At 33.0% G+C, this 21466-nt stretch overlaps 1 protein-coding gene across 1 annotated transcript; it reads right to left on the bottom strand.

The window, feature by feature from the left end:
* Positions 1-734: 734 nt before the first annotated feature.
* Positions 735-21424, bottom strand: Dis3 (exosome complex exonuclease RRP44-like protein Dis3). Its single transcript, XM_072520595.1, has 14 exons — positions 21240-21424; positions 21008-21172; positions 19103-19260; positions 18795-18970; positions 17668-17894; positions 14959-15372; positions 14686-14832; positions 13842-14072; positions 11089-11354; positions 10763-11006; positions 5975-6219; positions 2855-2999; positions 2638-2793; positions 735-1022 (listed from the first exon to the last, which is right to left on the bottom strand). Exons 1-14 carry the CDS (start codon positions 21291-21293, stop codon positions 765-767), a joined length of 2886 nt encoding a protein of 961 aa, XP_072376696.1. The 5' UTR covers positions 21294-21424; the 3' UTR covers positions 735-764.
* Positions 21425-21466: the final 42 nt, after the last annotated feature.

Genomic DNA, 21466 nt, shown 5'->3' with positions numbered 1-21466 from the left:
CGCTACAGAGTACGAGTGAGGAGGGAAAACATAGAAGAAATATCAGTCTGCATTAGTGCCCTTACTGCAATGCATGATATCACTAGATCCAAGTTGGTTCATATTTAAACCTCAATGAAAACTTGCAGAAGCATGTGTCAAAGGCAACATCGTGTGAAAGAGGATCACTGGTAATAGTTTTATGCACTATAAGTGCGTCTGGTAACACTATTCCCCCTTTTTTAATTTATCCGCGGGTTAGGATCCAGGATTATATGACAAGAGTCATATCCCATTGGTGCTGATGCTGCTGTTAACCTATCAGGCTCTATGACTCATGAGAATTTCGAAAAATATTTACTGCACTTCATTAGATGTTACCGAGTCGATATGAATCACAAGTGTTTGCTGAAATTATTTTGAGTGTTTGTGCTTTTTAAAAAAATGTTTTTCAAAAGAACATTCATAATTCGCGCATTACCGCTGGTGCAGTGGGTTTTCAACATGAAATTAGTATTATTTATTTGGGAATAAAGGCAATGTGGATCACCATAGCTGCCTGGTCCTTCCAGTTTAGGAAGATAAGAGATTATATGCTGTACGTGTTTCGCACAATGAGAAGGAGGATAAATTACTTCTCTTCTTACAACAAATCGCTTTTTAGTTCGACTTGCATGTAACTATTTTTGAAGGATTCTCAGTATAAATGACAACAACGTTAACGCTATGGTTAGACTTAATTTAATAAAAAATAAAACAATTTTTGTAATTTTATAAAATATGTTTTAATCTACATTTTTATGTGATTTCTTTTTCCTCTTTCTGGGAACTTCTTCGCCCTTTTTCTTTTTATCTGTATCCTGATTGGTTTCCATCGCTTCATTAGATTCGGTAAGCGGCGGTACGCTGAATCCTTCTACGTATGGATATACCATTTGCAAAACAAACTTTTCGTGTTGGATATTGTTGGAATCCAAACTAAGTCTTACTTTTACGGGATCAAAAGAATGGATTATGATATCTCCTGCTTTTTGGGTTTGATCCTGAAAAAGAAAAACATTATGTAATGATTAGAAAGTAATTTTTTAAAATATTAAAAAGAAGTATAAAAACATATTTTTTGTAATTGGTGTATTTAAACTTTTTAATAACATTATCCAAAACGATTAGTTAACATCACACTGTTTTCTGTCGTATCAGAGCAGCATCAGTGATACTTTTACACATGCAAAAGGCCACTTACAACTAGGTATTAAACATTGATGACATATCTTTACTCGAAAATGGCCAGTGTTACCACCGAATTGCATGCAAATTTGGATTAGGTTCTACTTAATCTACACTTCACTTTTGAACTTGTGCCGTTGGTTGCTTTTTATTTTTCAGGGATGAAAACTACCCCTATTAAAAAAATCATATTGTTGTAAATTAAAGCAAGTAATTGATTCAAATCATATTTTAGTGAAGGGAATGACTATCAATTAACAATAAACAATATAATTTAAGATTTTATGACAGTGTAACATCTAAATCTTACCCCCTAGATTAGTTATAATTAAATCAATGTCATTGAATACCTTTTCCCCACTGATTTGCATGAAAATTGGAATTTAGGTTATAATTATCCTCCACTTCAAAATTGCACTTTGAAGTGGAGTACCGTTCGTTGCTTTTTATTTTTTAGGGGTGAAAAAAACCCCTATTAGAAACAAATGAAATGAGTAAAACATGAAACTTGGGGACATAAGCTAGATACAGTAATTCATATATTACTACCCACCTATCGGCAGACTCAATTCACTCACGAATTCTAATTCAAAGCTACAGATCTATTTAATATGATGCATTTAAATTTTTTTGACCGAATAATAATAAATTAACGGGATAAACAACACTAATTGATACCTAACAACAATAATCTGCGTGTTAAATACAATGAAAATATCGCCAAGTACAGAGATCTAGAAATTCAAATATGAACACGATGGAGAGCACCCATACATATTATTCTGTCTACTACTGGAGTTATTCCGAAGAACCTTTTAGAAAACATAAAAAAGCTGGGTCTGAATGAACATCTCTATAAGACCATACAGAAAGCTGTACTACTCTCAACGTCTAGATTTGTACGAAAATTTTTGTGAGATACTCCAGCATATCAAGTCATCTAGGGCTCGATAACACAGAAAGACTCCCACCAGAGCTCAATCCTTTTGATACCGTAGGTATCTGAGATGAGTGAATTTTCCCGCTAGAGGGAGTTAGAGGCGTATGGCTAAATCTGTAATATTAATAAATAATATACAAGTAGTAGTAGTAAAGAATTACTTAACATAATCAAAGAGAGAAAAATACAATACTTGGGTCATGTGTTGAGAGGTGAAAGATATGAATTACTCCAAATCATATTGGAAGGTAAAGTGCTGGGCAAAAGATCAGTTAAAAGACGCCAGAACTTGTGGCTCAACGACCTGAGTACATGGTTTGACCGCTCATCCACAGAAATATTTCGTGCAGCAGTTTCCAAAGCTATAATTGCCATTTGGATCGCAAACCCATGAAAGGAGACGGCGCAATAAGAAGAAGTTTAATATTTGATTATCATATTCCACATTGTTAGAAACTACTTAACCTAATATTAATATGTGAACAACTTACATCTTCGTTATATTCAAAAATATTTGAAGTTTCTCCTTTTCGGGCTAAAAACAACGTACTTTCTAAGCCATACTTTGGAATGAGTATTTGCAATGCATTCTTTCTTACATAAAGTACATAGCCGTCTTCATCTTGGATTTTACCTTTGAAAAACAACTATAAAAGAAATATTTTTATATAATGTACCTATAAAAAAATGGAATTATTAATTACTTACGTGGGTATTAAATGCTACTGATGCTCTTCCTGCATATTGGGCCATTCTATTTCTGTAATTCAAGTTCTGACATAAATTGCCGGTTTTCTGTTTATCCAACAGGTCTGGATAAGTAGCATCTGATCCACAAGACACTGCTAGAAGCCTGTAAACGCAATTAAAAGTTATAAGTCGATAATAGAGCAGACAAAAATCAAAATCTAAATATAATATACTGAAACGCGATACAAATTATACTAATATGCAGTTTTTTAAATTCTTTATTGGATTGAAATGCAGATTAAAAAACTGGATACTCTAGTAAGTACTCGTCAAATAATTCGAAAACTAAGTGAGAACACATTCGGAAAAAAAGATATGCATAATGTGCTATCTCTCCCCACCTTTTTGGTACACGCTGTACAACAAGTCTACAGTGTGAGCTTAATTTGTAAAGGAACTTCTTAAATGAAAACAATTTTGCAAACTACGTATTTGTTGTAGTAAAAGATAAGTATAGGTACATCTGTAGAATGTGTTGTAACGAAAACATTTCTGTGATTATTGTATAACAATAAACTTATCGTTTAAATACAAGGTGATATACGTTGTTCTAAATGTAAAAACGTGTGATAAAACGTGAAAAAATTTAATATTTTTTTTCTGCTTCGGAAATTAGGGTAGAGGGTCCGGTTTGACAAGTAATAATATGTATATTATTAACATTATCTATCGACGCATGTTTTAAACTTACACAACTGGCACTAGCCATGTCAAAGCAGTGGCGTTGCGCGCCAGCTTTCTTTTTCTTTATCTTTGGTACCTCGCGTTTTTAACAGCTGGCAATTCTAATTTCAGACCATTTTTCTCAGGCATCCTTATATCATTATAAAAGAAAACAAATTAGCTTTAATTTAATATAAAAAACATGTATATACGTCATGAGCAACGTACTTTATTTAGAAAATAAATGGACGAAATTTTTGTTCAAAAATTAATTACCATTAATTGAATTCTCGATGTACTGCTGCCAAATGTATTCTATTCTGAAATATATGTAAAAATGCGAGTTTGATTAACTACGTTATTAACTACGTTACTAACTGTCTAAACAAGTCCTACATTTCGTTTTTTCTACGTCTTGATAGGTATGGTTAATACACTACGGGCTGGTATGTTAGTAATAAGTTGTTCATGAATCCATTTTAATAGTTGATTTCCGTGTTTTCACTTCTGTCGACACTCCCCTGAGTACAACATTAATTTTTTCTTTTTTGGGTAGTACTTAGCATTTCTTACAGAAATTTATTCAAGTGTTGCTACGCCAATGGTAGCAAACAATTTCTAATTTCATAAGATCTGTTATATAACTTTCCACTATGAAATGATTAATTGATTGTTTGATCAAGATTGCTGTACCTCCATGGGATGTCTTGTCTGGGTGGTTAGTATGGTACGTTAGGTAATGAGGTATTTTAAAATACGATTTGTCTGTAAAATGTGTCTCACTTATTAATAATATATCTACAAAATTTTGTTGTAGAAATATTATCACCTCGTCCTTATGATTCAGCAGGCCATTGGCGTTCCATTCAGCTATTCATAGAAAGAATTTTATTTGCATACGAGTTTACTTGGCATGTTTATTACCATGCTGTTTTGTTGCAAGATTTGATTAAACATGGCTTTGAATTCTTCTAAAAACTTCATAAGAATAGTGTTTGAATCTTGGTTATCTGCAGGAGCAGCAGGAGGTTGTCTATTACTCGCTGCATTAGCATAGCTTACATTTGGTCTTACTGTATTGGGTATAAAGTTTCTGTTACGTGCTTGCGACAGATTTTGGTGATGATTATATGTAATTTGTGCTATATTTTTATTTCTATTTAAATTACGATAATATTCGGATCCTTTATAGTTAGCTGAGTGATCTCCTCCACATAAAGCACATGTAGCTGGTGTGTTCTTGTTCTTTTTACAGCTGTTTGTAATGTGCTGGCCTCCACATTTCACACAGACATATGGTCTATTGCAATATGTTTTTGAATGGTCATATAATTGACATCTCATACATTGGATGATATATTTTTTTTAATGGGTGGTTCAATTTGTATATTGCGGTGTTGTAATTTCTGAATTTTATAAATATCTTGGTTATTGTCTGATGGTTCAAGGTCAACAAAGAACATATTCGGCTCTTTTGTAATCCTATGTTTAGCATTAATGATGTTTCTTACCTTGTGACCAAGTTTTGTCAGTTCTTCTTTGATATCTTCTGTTACTATCTCCGAGCAAATTCCAAAGAAATTGGTATAAAGCATTCAAAAGCTGTTTTTAATCATTGAAAACTGGTACCTAGAAAATCCCCGGTTAGCAATCATTCAAAAGGGGGTTTTAGCTACCTAATAAAAAATTCAAAGAAATTTCTCCTGTCCCCTGATAGGTGAGGCAGTGATAATTTAAAAGTAGTCACGTAGTCAGTGTCACATTGTATCCCAGCTTAGCTGGTCGCGTCTTGGTTAGAGTTTTCAACTCTCGCATATTAGTCAGTGTTAGTTTAGTATTCGATCAAAGAGGTAGACGCATTTCTGGTTTAAGAGTTTTAGACTCTCGCGTATTGAGTATACCTATATATATTATTATATAGCTTATAGTTTAAAGGCTACATGTTTCACAAACGCTCATTATTAATCAAGTTTATTAATACTGAAGGAAACATCCTTGGTTCGTGTGAGAATTTTATTAGTAACATATTTAAACAGTAACAGTGCCCTTGTGACTTGTGTAAATTGGACAGTGATCGGCGGTTTAGATATAAAAACTTTGCGCTGAAACTTTGGCTAGATTCAATTACGTATTGTTTAATGCTTGTGTTCTTATTTCCCACGTTAGTGGGTGGTCCTTCGAATTGAAAATAATTACATTGCTTAGTACGCTCTAAGCGGTAGTAAGATCGCCATCCTAATTTGTGGAACAAATCTTCCGTTTATTTCTACCATAGCACTTTCAATGTTCTACATTGTTACTCGACTAGTTTAGCTTTTACCCCTAATTCATTAATATTTTCCGCTAATACTCAGTGAAAATAATTATAATATTATTAATTTAATAATATTAATAATAATCAGTCAAAATACATACCTGTGAACAATAATATCAGCATATCTTCTAATCGGAGAAGTAAAATGTGTATAAAGTGGCACAGCTAAACCATAATGGAAGAATTCATTTTTCTGAAGAGTTCCACTAGCAAAATACACAGCTTGTAACATGCACCGTGTAGCTAGTATCCTTAACATAGTGTTCATATAAATATTGTCTGATTTTACAGCGGCATCTAAAGATTCTGCTAATTTTTTGCCTGTCTCTATATTTATGTCGAAACCCTAAAAAAGATCGTTTAGTGGATATTATTCAAATGTAATTGTTCTTAGTATTAATACCTTTTTAAACGAAACCTACATTTTATACAACCTACGTGATATAATTGAAGTAAACTATGTGTGATGTATTAATGCAACATCCTGTAGATTTGAATACGCACTTTGTAAATTAATCATTTTTGCTTAATAGATTTTCAACAAGCACATATTTATAAAATTGTTTAGAAATATTCTGGAACCAAGATTAATTACAAAATCGATCGAGCAATTTTTAATTAAGCATTAAATAACGTTACATTCTATATGAAATAACGTTATATTATTTCAACAACCCTACTAATCAATCTAATTGCAAAGTCTCACGGCAATCCGGCATTGGTTATCATTATCATAAATTAAATTGTGGAATTGTAATCCCATTTACGCTATAAACCTACTATAGAAAATGTCACACTGAGAGTGCAGTACGGGTAAGATACGGCAATGCATCTGCCGGCAGTACGAGTAAAATATTTTATATCATGTATACGTATACAGTAGAATAAAAAGGCATTGATGAGTTATTGACAACGAAAACTATGAATTTTGCATATAAAACGTCAACATGAGATATACAATTGAATCATATCCATAAGAGTAACATTTGAACACCTCTTTACAAGAACAACATACAATAACTGTAGTTTTAATGTTTTACATAAAATAGAAAAAACCTACATAATTTCTAGGAAAGAATTTGGAAACTTGGAAATGATATTATTTATAGATATTATATATAATATTCAAATTTCCAATTCTTTCATAGAAATTAGATTTTTTCTATTGTATGTAAAATATTAAAAATACAGTTATGTTGTTTCTATAAATAGGTCTTCATTTCTTTTGTAAAACTTCTGCTACAAATTACCATCATTACCATAATCACCTAAATATGGCCATAAACTTGTTTGTCATAATTAGTATTTGATAAACTCCAAGCTTTCCCTATTTCACTCCCTACCCATCCTTAGGGTGAAAGTGCTTTTGGAAAACGAAACTACACTTCAAAATTTAGTCCGAGTTTCAACAGAGAGCATGGAGTCCCATAAGTTTAAATCCGGTGAATTATTTAACGGTTGCGCTAAACTCGTAGTGTTAAATGTGTTGTGTTTTTTACAAAATACGGAACAACTTAATGTAAGTGCTGCTGTAAGACGTACTTCGTTGATGACTGGTGTTAGCGAAAGAAGCATTTACAATTTCAAAAAAGAAAAAGAACAGAGTGGAACGTTGAAATCACCAAAAAAAAAACATAAAAAACGAGTGTGTCAATCAAATTCTAGAATATTCACATATGACGAGGGTGTAAGAAGTATTCTACGCAGAATTGTTCATTGTGAATTTTTCATGAAAAATTTGCCGCCATTCTTAAAGCATATACATAACTTCATACAAGGTAATGAGAATATACAGCCGTTGTCTCATTTTACTTTATACAGACTTCTGAAAGATATTTAATTTGTTTATAAGAAACGTGGCCGAAGAAGCATCATGGTGGAGCGAGAGGATATTATTCATTGGCGCCACAATTATTTGAGAACTCTACGACGTTTGCGAAAAGACCATTGCAATATCATATATTTGGACGAATCCTGGGTTAATGTTGGCCAATCTATAAATTACGAATGGTGCGATACTACGATACAAAACAGTCGTGATGCTTTTCTCAAAGGTTTAAGTACTGGCTTAAAAGCACCTACTAAACGAGGTCCACGATATGTTTTATTGCATGCAGGTTTTTCAGGAGTTTTTCCTTCCTGGCACACAGCGTGTTTTTCTGGCAAAGAAAAATGATAGCGACTATCACGATGAAATGGATGCCGCATATTTTGAGTCGTGGTTTAAGGAGACATTAATATCAAATTTACCAAATAATGGTCGCAGGAATGTCATTGTAATGGACAATGCATAAAGAGAGATTCCCTAACAATTCCTGGAATAAAGCTGCAATCAAGGAATGGCTAGTGGAAAAAGACATTTTTTTCGAGGAGTGTTATTTGAAATCCGAGCTATTAGAAGCAGCGCGAGCTTTTAAAGATCAATACGATAAGTATCATCTTGATGAGTATGCTTCACAACATAATCCCAGTATTACCAGTCCAATCAGAGTATGAGCTTTTCGGATATTGGGCTGGGTGCACGGAAATCGAGTTCCCGGAGGTTCCACCCTGTATATTTATAGCTATCAAGAAATGTAATTTAAAATATATTTGTTAGTTTAATAAAGTATACAGTTTTATAATAAAATTCTCGCTAAAAACTTAAGGTCTTTTTATTCAAATTCATGCCTCTACTTGAAGGCAATTATTTTATCAATATATTATTTTATAATAAATAACAGAGCCCGGCGTAGATATCTGGGTACGGTTCTGTGACTACCACTTGGACCTGTTTGTATCGCCAAGCACAAGGCGTGAAATCCGGCAATTGTGCATTCCTATATTAGCTGTACTGCACTCTCGGTGTGACATTTTCTATAGTTGTTGACATACAGGTCATTAAAATTTCGTACATACTATAGAGAATAATGAAATTCAATCTGTGCAGGAAACTAATTAGTGGACTGTAGAACGTTGTCTATTTTAACGTAGGTCGATTGGTAGCTTTTATTTATTTTATACAACAAATAAATTATCCAAAATACATAGTATTTTAATGTTGTTTTTGTTGGTTTTATGCCGGTAGCTGGATTCACATTCTCTCTACCGCTGTCTCATAATTGTTTCACATTCGGCGCGTGCGCACACCGCTATGGGACAGGGCTGGCTCGAATGGAATGTCAAACACAATCTTTAACAGGAACCATTAGTCCTTATTTCTCAGATTCTTTAACTAATTTATGAGACTCAGGGAAATGTACGTCAATTATTTCATGCTTAAGATACTACTAGTTTGAATGAAGAAGTTTTTGTTGTTAAAAATCATCTTTTTGCCATTTTGTTAACTTTTCGTAATTTCTTTTCACTTGCTTTTATTTCACTTAGATGTAGCTCTTCCGACTCTTAAACTAAAAGTCCATTGTGTCCGCTCCCTTCTTCACACCGCTCATTTGGACAATCGAGCCTGTTTCCATAAAGGGAACTATGGGCAGTTAGTGATTTGCATCTGTGAGACGCACAATGACCATGTCCAATGATAAGACGTACAAAAAGATTAAGTTTCTTCTTGTGCCACAGGCCAATTTTTTCTTCCGTTCCTAATTTGGCGTCGAACCAACCACATCCGGCTATCATCCATGAATTTGTGGCCCCAATCTAGCACCTCTAGAGACCCACAAACAGTTGCAGCCTTATATAGTTGACGAAACATCCAGTGCTGTCAGCCTATCTACTATCTCATTTTCTATGATGTCAGTGTGGCGGGTTATCCCAGAAGACCGACTTTAGTATACTGCGTCAATTAGGCTAGAACATCTTTGCACTCTCAAATTACTTACAGCACTTAATTCTGACTGACTGTCACAATAATAGATACTAATATGCATGTCATTGGCACTGAGCTCTTCCAGTATTAGAGTAACCTTAATCTGGCTGTGATCTTTGTTTGGAAGACAATCGCTTACTGATCTAGACTAACAAAGGATTGTTTTTGATCCTTCTGGTACAAAAAATCCGCTCCTAATCTTTATTCTAAATTTTCCCCTTTTATCTAGCTATTCCTGTTGACCCGGTACCATTACCTCTCATTTGGGAACAAAGAAAAACCTAGGAGGTTACCCATCTCCTCTCATGGCATGAAGCGAATCCACGAGTAACGGCAAATGACGTCTGGTTCCTAGTCTCTAATGCACATGTGTCTTCAATCGGTATGCTGCTCTGATCGCTGTGCCTTTTATTTCAAGATGTAAAGGGCATACATACAGCAAAATAATTAAAATGCCTTTTATGTCAAGGTAAAAAGTTCGTGTAACCTTCTGGCTAAGGTCTAGGGCTAGGATTTTCAAGTCGCACAAGTGCCTCTCACATGACTTAAAGACAATTTACATTACAGTTAATACATTTATGTTAAGCCAGTAACATAGTCACAGCACTACGGCCGCCACTTATTTCAAGGTATAAAGAGCAAATATTTATAGAAACCAGGTATCTAGAGATGTTAGAGTTGTGTGTATGGCTTCAATCGCATCCCTTAAAGAAACTTTTTTTCTTAACCTTTGCACTTTGTTTATAACTCCTGTTTGCTCTACTTCAGGCTATCACACCGGATATACATATATTATTCTGTGTAGGTATTAGCACTGCCTTGTAAAACAAGAGAAAGATTTTGGGTTTAAACTCCCCAGTACTACCAAAAGTGCCCCTATACAGCCAAAACGCGGAAGTACCTGTAAACGAATTTGAAGAACTGTGGTACATCTAATATTTTTGCCATATATTTTCACATTTTTATAATACTCTTATTTATTAATGAAACCTTCGATATTGTAACAATAATCTATTCTATCAGGTTAATTTGGTAAAATATATTTAGGTATATCGCAAAATGAAATTTAAATGTTCATACTTACGAGATGTTTTCCAGCTTTGATTAAAGGATCAAAATTAGTACTAGGTGGAGTCGGGTGTCTTCTAAGCATTGCACATTCGGGAAAATCTTCTAAAATTTTTTCTGCCACGCTAATATTTGCCAACAACATGAACTCTTCTACCATCGAATTTGTTTCAAAAAGTTTTTTCACTTCGACATCTAGAGGTTCCATCGTTTCAGAGTCCATGTGAATTTTCACTTCAGGAGACGCCAAAACAAGTGCTCTAAAATAAATTTTCATTTAATAAAATATCTAAGTAAAACGGAATATTTTATAAATTAATTTGAAATTAAAAATAAACACACCCTTTTTCTAATCTTCGTTTCTTTAAAATTTTAGCAAGCATATTGAGACCTCGCAAAGAAAATGCGATGCTGTCGTTTTTGCTCTTATCGTCAATAATAATTTGCGCCTCTTCGTATGTCATAGCCGCTTTAGATTTAATGATACTTTTATGAAAACGAGTATTTAAAATATTGGCTTCTTTATCCATTTCCCAAATACACGAAAAAGCGAATCGTTCTTCTCCACCTCTGAGTGAACACAAATTAGAACTAAGAAGTTCAGGTACCTAAAACAAATTACTAATTGTACAAAAAGTTATCATTCGCGTAGTACCAAGAGTACCACTCTTTAAGGAGGATTTGTGAAGCTCTTTAAATTAAAAGAGATGGTCAAAAGTGACCTCCGTTGAGTGAAAGGAGATAATAATAATAATACAATATCGATGGTAATTACAACTAACAGTGTTACAAAGAATTCACATAGTGTAATCGTATTGGTAGGATTACAATCACTTACTTAATCCATGTATAACGGATTTAAATAGGTAGGTATAGTTGAATTATAAAAATAGCCTTAATTGCTAAATGAAACTTGGAAATAAGCCGCCCGGTGATTATTTGAAGATTTAAACACTTAAACACAAGTAATGACACCGACACACGAAGCACCTGTCTATTTTAAAGTTAAATTGAAAACCAATGTAGTTAAAAACACAAAACATTTATAGGTAAAATTATCACATGATTATTAAAAAAACAATTAATAATTAGTTATTAGAAAGCACTTAAAAGTGCATACTGGCAAATTGATGATTTAAGGCATATCTTGTAGCATAATAAATTCCTTAACTATCGAATATTCAAAGTATAAAATTTATCTGGTACGCTCCTGGTTATGTATAAACCTTTTAAAAGTTGTTTACTAAAACGTGTTTGAAACGCATTCAAGAGAACTGTGTAATAAAATAATTCATATATTACGTCTTAGTTCTACAATTTTAAAAGCAAGGGAAGGGAAACGGTAGAAGCCGGGTACACAGATCGAGGTCGAAGTGAAGTCAGGTTTGGAAGAATCTTTGAAAAGAGGTCACGCTGTGGGTGTCGGCGTCCAGAAGCCGGCAAATTTGTTGAAAATAGTGAATTATACTCAATGTAATGTGTCAGTTTTGAAAGAGTAATCACTGTTTCTATGTTTCTAAGTATCTAAGAGATTTGTGTCATCTACAACAACTTTGAAGGATAATCACATGTAGCCATTGTGTCCAGTTGTACTTGTTCCAGTTTTTTAAGAAGCCGAGTCTAAAATTAGCGTCCCAGTGAACAGTTTCCATCCTCATTTTGTCTGTCTAAACAGTCTAAAGTCATTATAGGCTGATTCGCAGTGAGATGCAGTTTTTTGCGTGGCAGTAAATCTCCAGTGAAGTCCAGTTCCAACCTCAGAAATTAAAAAAACATAAAGTAAAAATAACATTTAGTGAAACCCAGGTAACTTTTTTTGTTTGAACTTTTAAAGTAAAAATAGATATTTTTTCTAATAATAAATGCTTTCATACAGGTTAAGAAATTGTAGTAATTAAAATTGTAGATCTTAGGGTGTGGCCTAGGGCCTAGCTGTCATATTAATTGTTCTCAATTTTAAAATTTAGTGTTGACATCTGACAGCTAGCTTTATTTTTTTTGACATTTGGTAAATACCTAATCATATTTGAGATTTTGTTTTTGTTTTTTAAAAAAGGTTAACCTCTATGCATAGTTTCATTTAAAAAGATATTTTTTTTATTTTTAATAATTTATTTCTGCTACAGATTGTCGCCCATTAACAATTATAAGTTCTGTAGTATCTCCAAGTGTTTTTCTTTGTTATCGTATTTATTTTTTGTAACTATATAGTATTTTTGTACTATTTCCTTTTGTAACTGTTTGTGATGAGACAGCAATAAATATTTAAATTTTTCCCTAAACCAATTTGTTTATTTTTTTGTTAAAAAAAAGTTTCTAACCCCTTTTTGTGTTTTATGAAGGAAGAACCTTTTCTTTCATTCAGCAGGAAGATTCTTCAAAGCGGCGTCCTTATTTTAAATAGCTTGGGAACCTTCGTGTGTTTTGTTTGTCCAGGAGACTTATATAAGTACTCCTTTATTTCATTTTGGTAGTTACCCAATTTCTATCCCCTTGTCGTTCACTTATCCACGACCTAGTTCTCCAAATAAACCCTGAGTGGCCGTTCGCCAAAGTTTCGATTTGTTTTGCTTGCCCTATCTCTACCCCAATAATTTCTGTCCCCAACTTTCAACCTCCTATAGTAATACCATATGTGGTAGGCAAAATAATCGTTACAATCTTCGATATTAATTTCCGTTCGCAATTGTGGCGATCGGACAAGCTGAAATGTAGAAAAACCGGCGCAGAAGGGAAATCAAATACTCAACAGGTGGGGAGAGATGACATGTGACGCGAGAATTAAAAATTGGTAGTGTATACTGTCCTACACATTGTATGTACACAATTGAAATTTTATAACTTGCGTGATCAATTAACCAATTAATAATATTTGAATAACAGATAGAAGGAGATGAATAAAAATAATAATGTTACACAAAAAGAAAGAAGCAAGGGTATTCCCGACAAAACATGCAAAGAAATTGGAAACACCCACACCGTCCATCATTCAGTGAAAATAGTACTAATGAAAAAAATTTTATATGGTGTTTTTTTTTTTATAAAATTTGTTAAAAAGCTGCAATATAACTTCCCGTAAATTTAACATTTCTTACCATATCAATTCTTTTATTGACTAAGTATACAGTAGTAGCTCTTGAAGCAGCTTCTATATCTATAGCGGTACCGGGTCTTATAAAATGTGATACATCGGCTATGTGAACACCTACTTCCAGTTTATCATCATCAATCTGGCGGCAATGTAGGGCGTCGTCAATATCAGTGCAACCGGGTGGATCCACGGAGCAAATATCTATGTGACGGATATCTACTCTTCGTTTTTCATCCTGAGTAAAAAAATAAATTAATTATTATACTGAAATAAAAAAATACGTGATCTGAAAGTTTTTCAATTATTTACTGAAAAGATATATTATAGTCATTATTGCCCTTTCACTAACAAGACAGTTATGACGTCGAATAGTTTTCGTAGTTGTCTGGGACAAGATGATCAGATCAGGTATTGTTAAAATCGTTTATAGAGTCAAGAGGGTCTCGCAACTGACGATAAAAAGAATTATTTAAAATTAACCTAATCGTACAAGGCAATCATAACCACCTCCATTAGTGAAATTTAATTAATGTTTAGAAGATACTTATATCATATATATGTAAATAGCACAGTACTTGCTTAAAATATAAAATAAATACATAAAACATTGCAAAATGGCATAAAATTGTAATGATAACGTCGTCATCGCTTGCCAACAGCTAGAGCTCTCTCTGTGTGCCCACACTCCCACCAACAACCTACCACTACCATCTATGCGCGCTGGAGATAAAACGTCGGTATAAAATGCCGAGAAGGACGACGAGATAGAAGTTTAATATTAATTTTTATAATGATATAATAGATAATACAGATATAACCCATTTTAGTTTGCAAAATAAAGTACTTACTTCTTCTGTAATAATCCAAGGTAATGTGGGCAAACAACTAAGAACCTCTTCCGAGAACTGACTGTGTGGCACATCGTGTTCTAGCAAAACTACTTCATTTTCTGTATTCTGATCTCCAATTTTACCCAAGGCTCTAACAAAGTGACCCTAAAACAAACATATGAATACTTACAATTTATAAATAATTGTTAATTGATTTTAACTTAAAAAACGGTACTATCGTACTTTCAGTCTTTTACTTTATTAAGTTTATTGTTTAATTTGTTTACTTACATGAGGATACCTTGAATATCTAGGCCACGAATCTATGGTTACAATTAATTTCTGAGTTCTCAAAAATTCAGCTTGTCTTGTTTCTATTCTAATTTTAGGTATGCTTCTATCAGATGGCACGAACAATTGATAAACTCCATCCATTCCGCCTTGTAAAATCCCGCAATACTGTCGCCATTTTCTCCTTATAATTCCGACGACCTTTCCTGTTGGCCTTACCTCTCCCGTTTTGTTTTGTGCTTGTTTTAATTCGCGTTCTTTAAGTTCAACTTCATCGATGCTAGCTTCAGCGGCACCTTCGTCTTCTAATACGATATCGCTGGGAGCCACCCAATTTTCTTCGTTAAAAACTTCAACTACTACGATATCTCCGTCCACCGCGCGGTTAAGACCACTTCTTCCTTGCAATAATACCTACAACATGAGTTTTTTTATTAATTACTTTTTGGTTAAAGTGGAGGCATGTTTAGGTAAAATTAGTATAGCTACTGAAAACTGATATTCAAACAACTATCAACATACAAAATGACTCAAGACTCCTAACCCAATTACAGTAGACTCCCGTAAGTTCAGCCACCTCGGGACCGGACCCTAGGCCGAACTAACCGATGCTTATCTAAAAAACGCCCATTTATTGTTTGTATGGATCAAAAACAAAACACTTGTACATTAAGTGGAAGACAACACGAATATTCTGACATATATTTAACACATATGAAAAGATAGACCGTTACAAAAATACTATAAAACATTACTTACAGAACTCTAGGTCTAATAAAATTTAAAAATATGATTCCACATTGATGGTTTGGCTTCCTAAACACTTAAAAAAAGTCAGTGATCTTTTTCTGAATTTTCTTTTCTAATGACTTTTGATGTGCAGAGTCACGGTACTTTTTAATAATGATTACATCGATGGCAGTTGCTTCTTTTTGCTGTTCGACGTAGGTAGCTGCCAGTTGCAAAGTTGATTTGCCTTCAGCGTGGCTCATTTTATTTTCTTCATCTTTCTCTTCATTCTCAGCAGCATCTGTGCTGAAATCTCGTTGTGTAGCTCCTTTTCAAAGTTGATCCACTCCAAAGCAACTTCTTCAACAATGGGACCACAGTTCGGTAGTTGCTGAAGGTCGTGCAATAGAGCTGCATTGTCATCAGGTTCGTTAACAAGAAGGTTGTTTGCCTCATCTGCTGATGTGTGTGCTTGGTCAATCTTATCTTCTATATTTGGCCAAAGTTTTTTCCAAGACTTTACAAACGTCGACGGTGGTATTTCGCCGCATGCCTTGGCCTTGGCCGACATGTAGACAACATCCTTCATATTAACTGACTTCAGCACTTTTAAGAGGTCTAAGTTTTATCAGTCTCCAGTTTGGAAAGAACTTCAGAAAGCAGTTTTCGGCGATACTTTCTCTTGAAGCAGTCAATGTCCTCTTGGTCCATTGGTTGTTGAAGACTGGTTACATTGGGTGGCAGGAACAGCAGTATAATTTCTTTTTCATCGTCACACTGAAGACCTTCCTGGTGAGTAGGCGCGTTGTCAAGCAGTAGAAGTGCTTTGATAAGTACATTTAATTTTGTCAAATGGTTTTTCACTTTCGGAACAAATTCGCACACAAACCATTCCCTGAACAAACATGTGTCTATCCATGCTGATTTCTGCGACAGATAATACACTGGTAGAGTTTCCATGTTTATGTTCTTAAACGCTCTCTTTTTCCATCGGGAGAGCCATCCCTCATTAACCGAGAACGCTTTTTCTGGTAGAAGCTTTGAGTGCAAGATCATAGCCTTCTCTTTTAGGATTGATCCACTTAACGGGGTTCCTGATTTAATTGCGTACAATACAAACTCAATATAATTCCATTAATACAGATAATGCTTATATTGGCGTATTATTTTAAAACTCATTTGAAAACATTAATTTCGGGTATATAAGGCAAAGCAATATATTTAACATCCGTTTTTTTTTGTTTTTGTCGTTGTAATTATTGTAAATTTTGTGGATCCTTTGCTTTACTATAGGAGTACCGTCTAGTCAGTGTTAATTGTCAAAGACCAACTCTGTCTACCTCGTTTGCTTATCGCTCCGGACCGGTCTTAACAATGGGCCAAGTCAGATAAATTTAATAATATTTACGACCGCACTAATTGAAGTCAACCATTTTCTGCTAAACAAACTTTACCATATAGCTAGGGATAGATATATACTGTAACGCAATCAGCCTTACTAATAAAATTCACAGGGCCCAAAAATTAAACAAATTGTGGCGTTCGCTCTGGCCTAACTAAGGTTCAGGTTCAGATCAACATTTTCACCAAAAAAAGACAGATATTACTTTTCACTTAAATACAAACTTTTAACGTGTGGTCTGATCCACAATCAGCTACTGGTATTTTCATGGACCACTGAAGTTTACAATTGTTTGCTGACAAATATATACTATTTTATTTTTATATCTTCCCCCTGTGAAGTTCAACCTTCGCGATGAGCTCAACCAACCTTACCTTCGTCATAAGGTAAGGTAATGGTAATAGAATATTAAGTGTAAATCAACATCTATCAATAAAAACCAAACTAATAAATACCAAAATAGTGAGATAAAAGAATATAAATTATACAGTACTAGCGCAAACTTTCGACATTAAATCATTTTTAATTTTATGAAAGTATTTAATGACAAAAAAAGTGTTTATCACATAAATACTTACTGAATCCTTAAAAGCATCAACGTTCACGAATCCTTCCAAAAAATTATCCCTAGAAGCACGGAAAGTGCCTTGATAAAGTTTTCCTTCTTTAACACCAGTTAGCAATGCCACATTGGATAAATGCGGTGGAAATACATCTTTTGTATAACTATCAATAGCGATTTCTTTTTTAGAAAGTTTGTCTTGTAAGATTGAGTTGTCTGGTACATTGGTGATATAGTCCTTTACTAAAAAAGAAAAATGATGAACCAATATTTCTTAACAAACACTTGTGAAGCGAGAAAAATGAAAGGGTTTATTTATGTGTAATATCCATTTATATATGTGTAGTATACCGTAGATAAAAATTTCAAGCAGCAACAATTGTCTCGTTGCAAATGTCCAACAAAAAAGGTGAAAAAATTACTCACGCCAAAAAAGTATTGGATAAAAAAATTGAGCAAAAAGTGAATTCAAAATTTGGAAAAACTTGGGAAGTCTGCGTCAGAAAGACATGAAACTTTATAGAGGGTTACGGGGATTCTGTTTCAGACTTTTTGCGAAGTAGAAATATTTTAAGATGAAAAGAGGGAATGTTGAAGATGATGAGTGTCCTGGACGATCTGTGACTTCAAAAAGTGACTGAAATGATTTTAAAAGACTGTAGACTAAGTATTAAAGCCATTGCTGAACATATGGAGATTAATAAAGAAATTGAAAAATTTTGTATGGGGAAAGTGGGTGCTAATCTTTCGCCTACTAATGGTGAAATACAAGATTCATCATAACCTGGATTTTTAATGTGACCCTGAAACCAAGTGACAATCCAGGAGAGGAAGATACCAAACTCTCTGAGAATCAAAAAAGGGAGGATCAGCAAGCCAAATTCAAGGTGAAGTTTATTATTTTCTTCGATATACAGGGAGTAGTTCACATGGAATGGGTACAACAAGGTCAGACAGTTAATCCGGTACATGGAAAGGGAACTCCTGGATCTTCCATAACGAAAACGCATTGGGTCACAACAGGCACTGTCAACTACCCAACAGTCTGTCATTGTTGCATAGAACAAATATTGGGTAACATTAATTTACAATATTTACATAATAAAAGAAAGATGTCAACATTTTATTATAGTCTTTACTTACCTGTACATGCTGGTATTCCTTCTTCAAGTGCTATATTTCGGTTATTTGCATCATCACTAAGAAATACAAATTTCTCTTTAGGTAGATGTTCAATATACCATGAGCAGGCCTTTCTTATGCACCGATCATTGTAATCATTAATTAATTCACCACCTTCTTGTTTAATATATGTATCCCTATAAACATAATATTGGTTTTTAATTTTCCAAAAATTATAAAATTATTTAGAAAATGATTACCAAGTTTAGAAGAACTATTACTTGTAATTAATGATATTAAAATTTATGTAATATTTAAGAATTTTATACTTATGATGGTCATTGGTAAAGACATAGAAATGTCTACTGGGATTCTCAATAATGCTATGAAGCCTTTTGTATGTTGGTAAGCTACGATGTTTAACCTCTCTCAGGACTGTGTGCAATATAATTACATTTCCAAGTATTGGTTCATCTAAAATGTCCATCTAGAATAGAATTTAAATCTGTACAAAAAATATGAAGTTAAACATGAGTCACATATACAAAGCGATTATTATCTGTGAAACAGTCCAGTAAGCAGGTTATTATAAAATATATGAAAAAAGAAACATCTTTCTAATTTTTCTTCTACTTGTCGATGGGACAATATTCTATAAAAATATATATTTAAATCGGCCTAATTTTCATTACTTCTTTTAGTTTTATAACCCTAAATTACTCCACACTTATATATTTAATATATGGGACGAAAAAGAAAACCATGAAGATGAAAGAGATGAGGTAAGTGAAACACATCACAAGATATATTAATGGTGCTACATATTATAGATGAAAGGTAATATCTTCAAATGCTCAAGTTATACAAAGTAGGGTAATATATATAGTTGTTATATTTTATTCTTTTTTATAAAACATAAAGAATACAAAAATCCTCAATTATTTATTTTAATTATTGAAAGAAGCCAATTGAAAGCTATGAGATAGATTTAGTAAAACACAAATGGATTGTACAAAGAAACTGAAATTAGACAAAATGAAGATTTCAAAAGAGAAAAGTCAGCCACATGATGCCAATACTGCATTATCTGCTACACTATGAGCTCTGACAAGTATATATTGGGACAAATTAAAATATTTAACAAATTCAGTTGTTTCGACTGTTCATTTGTTATTATTTTTTAATAATTATGATAATAATGCTAAATAAGCAATACTGCAAATGATAAATATTCACAAAATGTAATACTTAAATATTTTTTATACAACCCATATAACTTATTAATGTCATGAGAATAATTAAAATAGGTAAAAATTAGTGACAACTATATAGTAGGTCAGTAAAATGCGACTGCTAAAAACCAAACAAGATCAAACAAGTAAGCTGTGAAAACAATGCTGCAGGACACTCCAACAAACCTCCCTATATTTTACAGTTAATTGTTTGTGTAATTGAGTGAATCATTGCATTATTTCAATAAAGTAGTGAGTGGTATCTCTACACATCCAAAAATTAATGAGTTAGTGATTAAAAATTATTGCTGTAATAAAAACAATAAGTGAAGTGGTGTACAAACTTAATATTCCTAAAACTATAGTGTGAAATATAACTAAGCATTATGGGGAAACATGAAATATCTTAGGTAAAAGCCCAGATCATCAAAAAATATATTGGTTTTGAGTAATTTTAAGGGATGAACCAACATTTGACATAGGATTTGGTGATTATTGAAAAAAAGTTATTCACACTAGGAATAAGGTTCTTCATAAAGACTGTTTTAAATGGACCGTAAAACCTGTTTTTAAGATAAATCATCATTCTATATCCCAATATTTAGTTGCCAACAAAATAAACATTTTATTTACTTTACATAGATTACATTAAAAAAAATTATTAGACATAAAAAAAACTGTCAACTATCTGAATTATGCATGTGTTTTAGTTTGTCCAAATATATAGTTGTTAGGGCTCGTACTGCATACCATCTCCCAAGGATAATTAAATTTTACAGTGTAGTAAAGCATAAAATAAACTGTATTTATTTTTATTTTGCAATTTAAAACACTTAACTATTTTGTTTTATTACTGATTTTTCACAGTAGATATGCTGTGTTTAATAGGCAAGATGTTTAAACTATATACTACAGGAAATAACATTGTATATAATACACCTGACTTTAGTTTTATATTTAAAATAGTTTACTTAGGACAAATAAATGACAATCACGTCTTACCTGATCTAGAATGATGTTGGTGTCTAGTATTAGAAAATGGTTAAAGTCAAAGAGAGCACATTTGTTTTGATGAGTTGTACTTAGGTTTGAATCTACAGGATGGCATTTTTCACAGGTTGAAATTCCACAAAAGATATCATCTCGTATATAATGTTCCCTAACATTCTGAAAATATAGATATACATTAAAATCATACTATGAGAATAAAAACATGTATTATACACTCGGTTACCTTTAGAAAATGACCAATTTTTGTTTTTTTAATAAATGCTTTGGTAGTAAACATGTTTTTGGTGAATTAATATTTATTTTTTTAATTTAATCTATTCATTAATCATTGTAAATAATCCGTTTTGAAATTTTAGCAACAGCTTTGTACTTGTTGTAAAACTTTTGTGAGGTTATGACGAAATACAACATAAAAGAAAAAAGAAGCAGAAGTATCAGTTTTACTAGGTG

This window comes from Diabrotica undecimpunctata, chromosome 1 (assembly GCF_040954645.1).
Source record: "Diabrotica undecimpunctata isolate CICGRU chromosome 1, icDiaUnde3, whole genome shotgun sequence".
Taxonomy (NCBI): Eukaryota; Metazoa; Arthropoda; class Insecta; order Coleoptera; family Chrysomelidae; genus Diabrotica; species Diabrotica undecimpunctata.
The sequence above is the reverse complement of the archived record's forward strand: the minus strand, read 5'-3'. Positions and strand labels throughout refer to the sequence as shown.

Bases quoted from the DNA above. Each gene is read 5' to 3' on its own strand.
- Dis3 (XM_072520595.1), bottom strand. From the start codon at position 21,293: ATGTTTACTACCAAAGCATTTATTAAAAAAACAAAAATTGGTCATTTT. The intron at 15,373-17,667 runs GTAAGTATTTAT...CTCATGTTGTAG, and splicing joins TTGATGCTTTTAAGGATTCA to GTATTATTGCAAGGAAGAAG. The intron at 3,000-5,974 runs GTATGTATTTTG...TTGCGTTTACAG, and splicing joins GCTGATATTATTGTTCACAG to GCTTCTAGCAGTGTCTTGTG.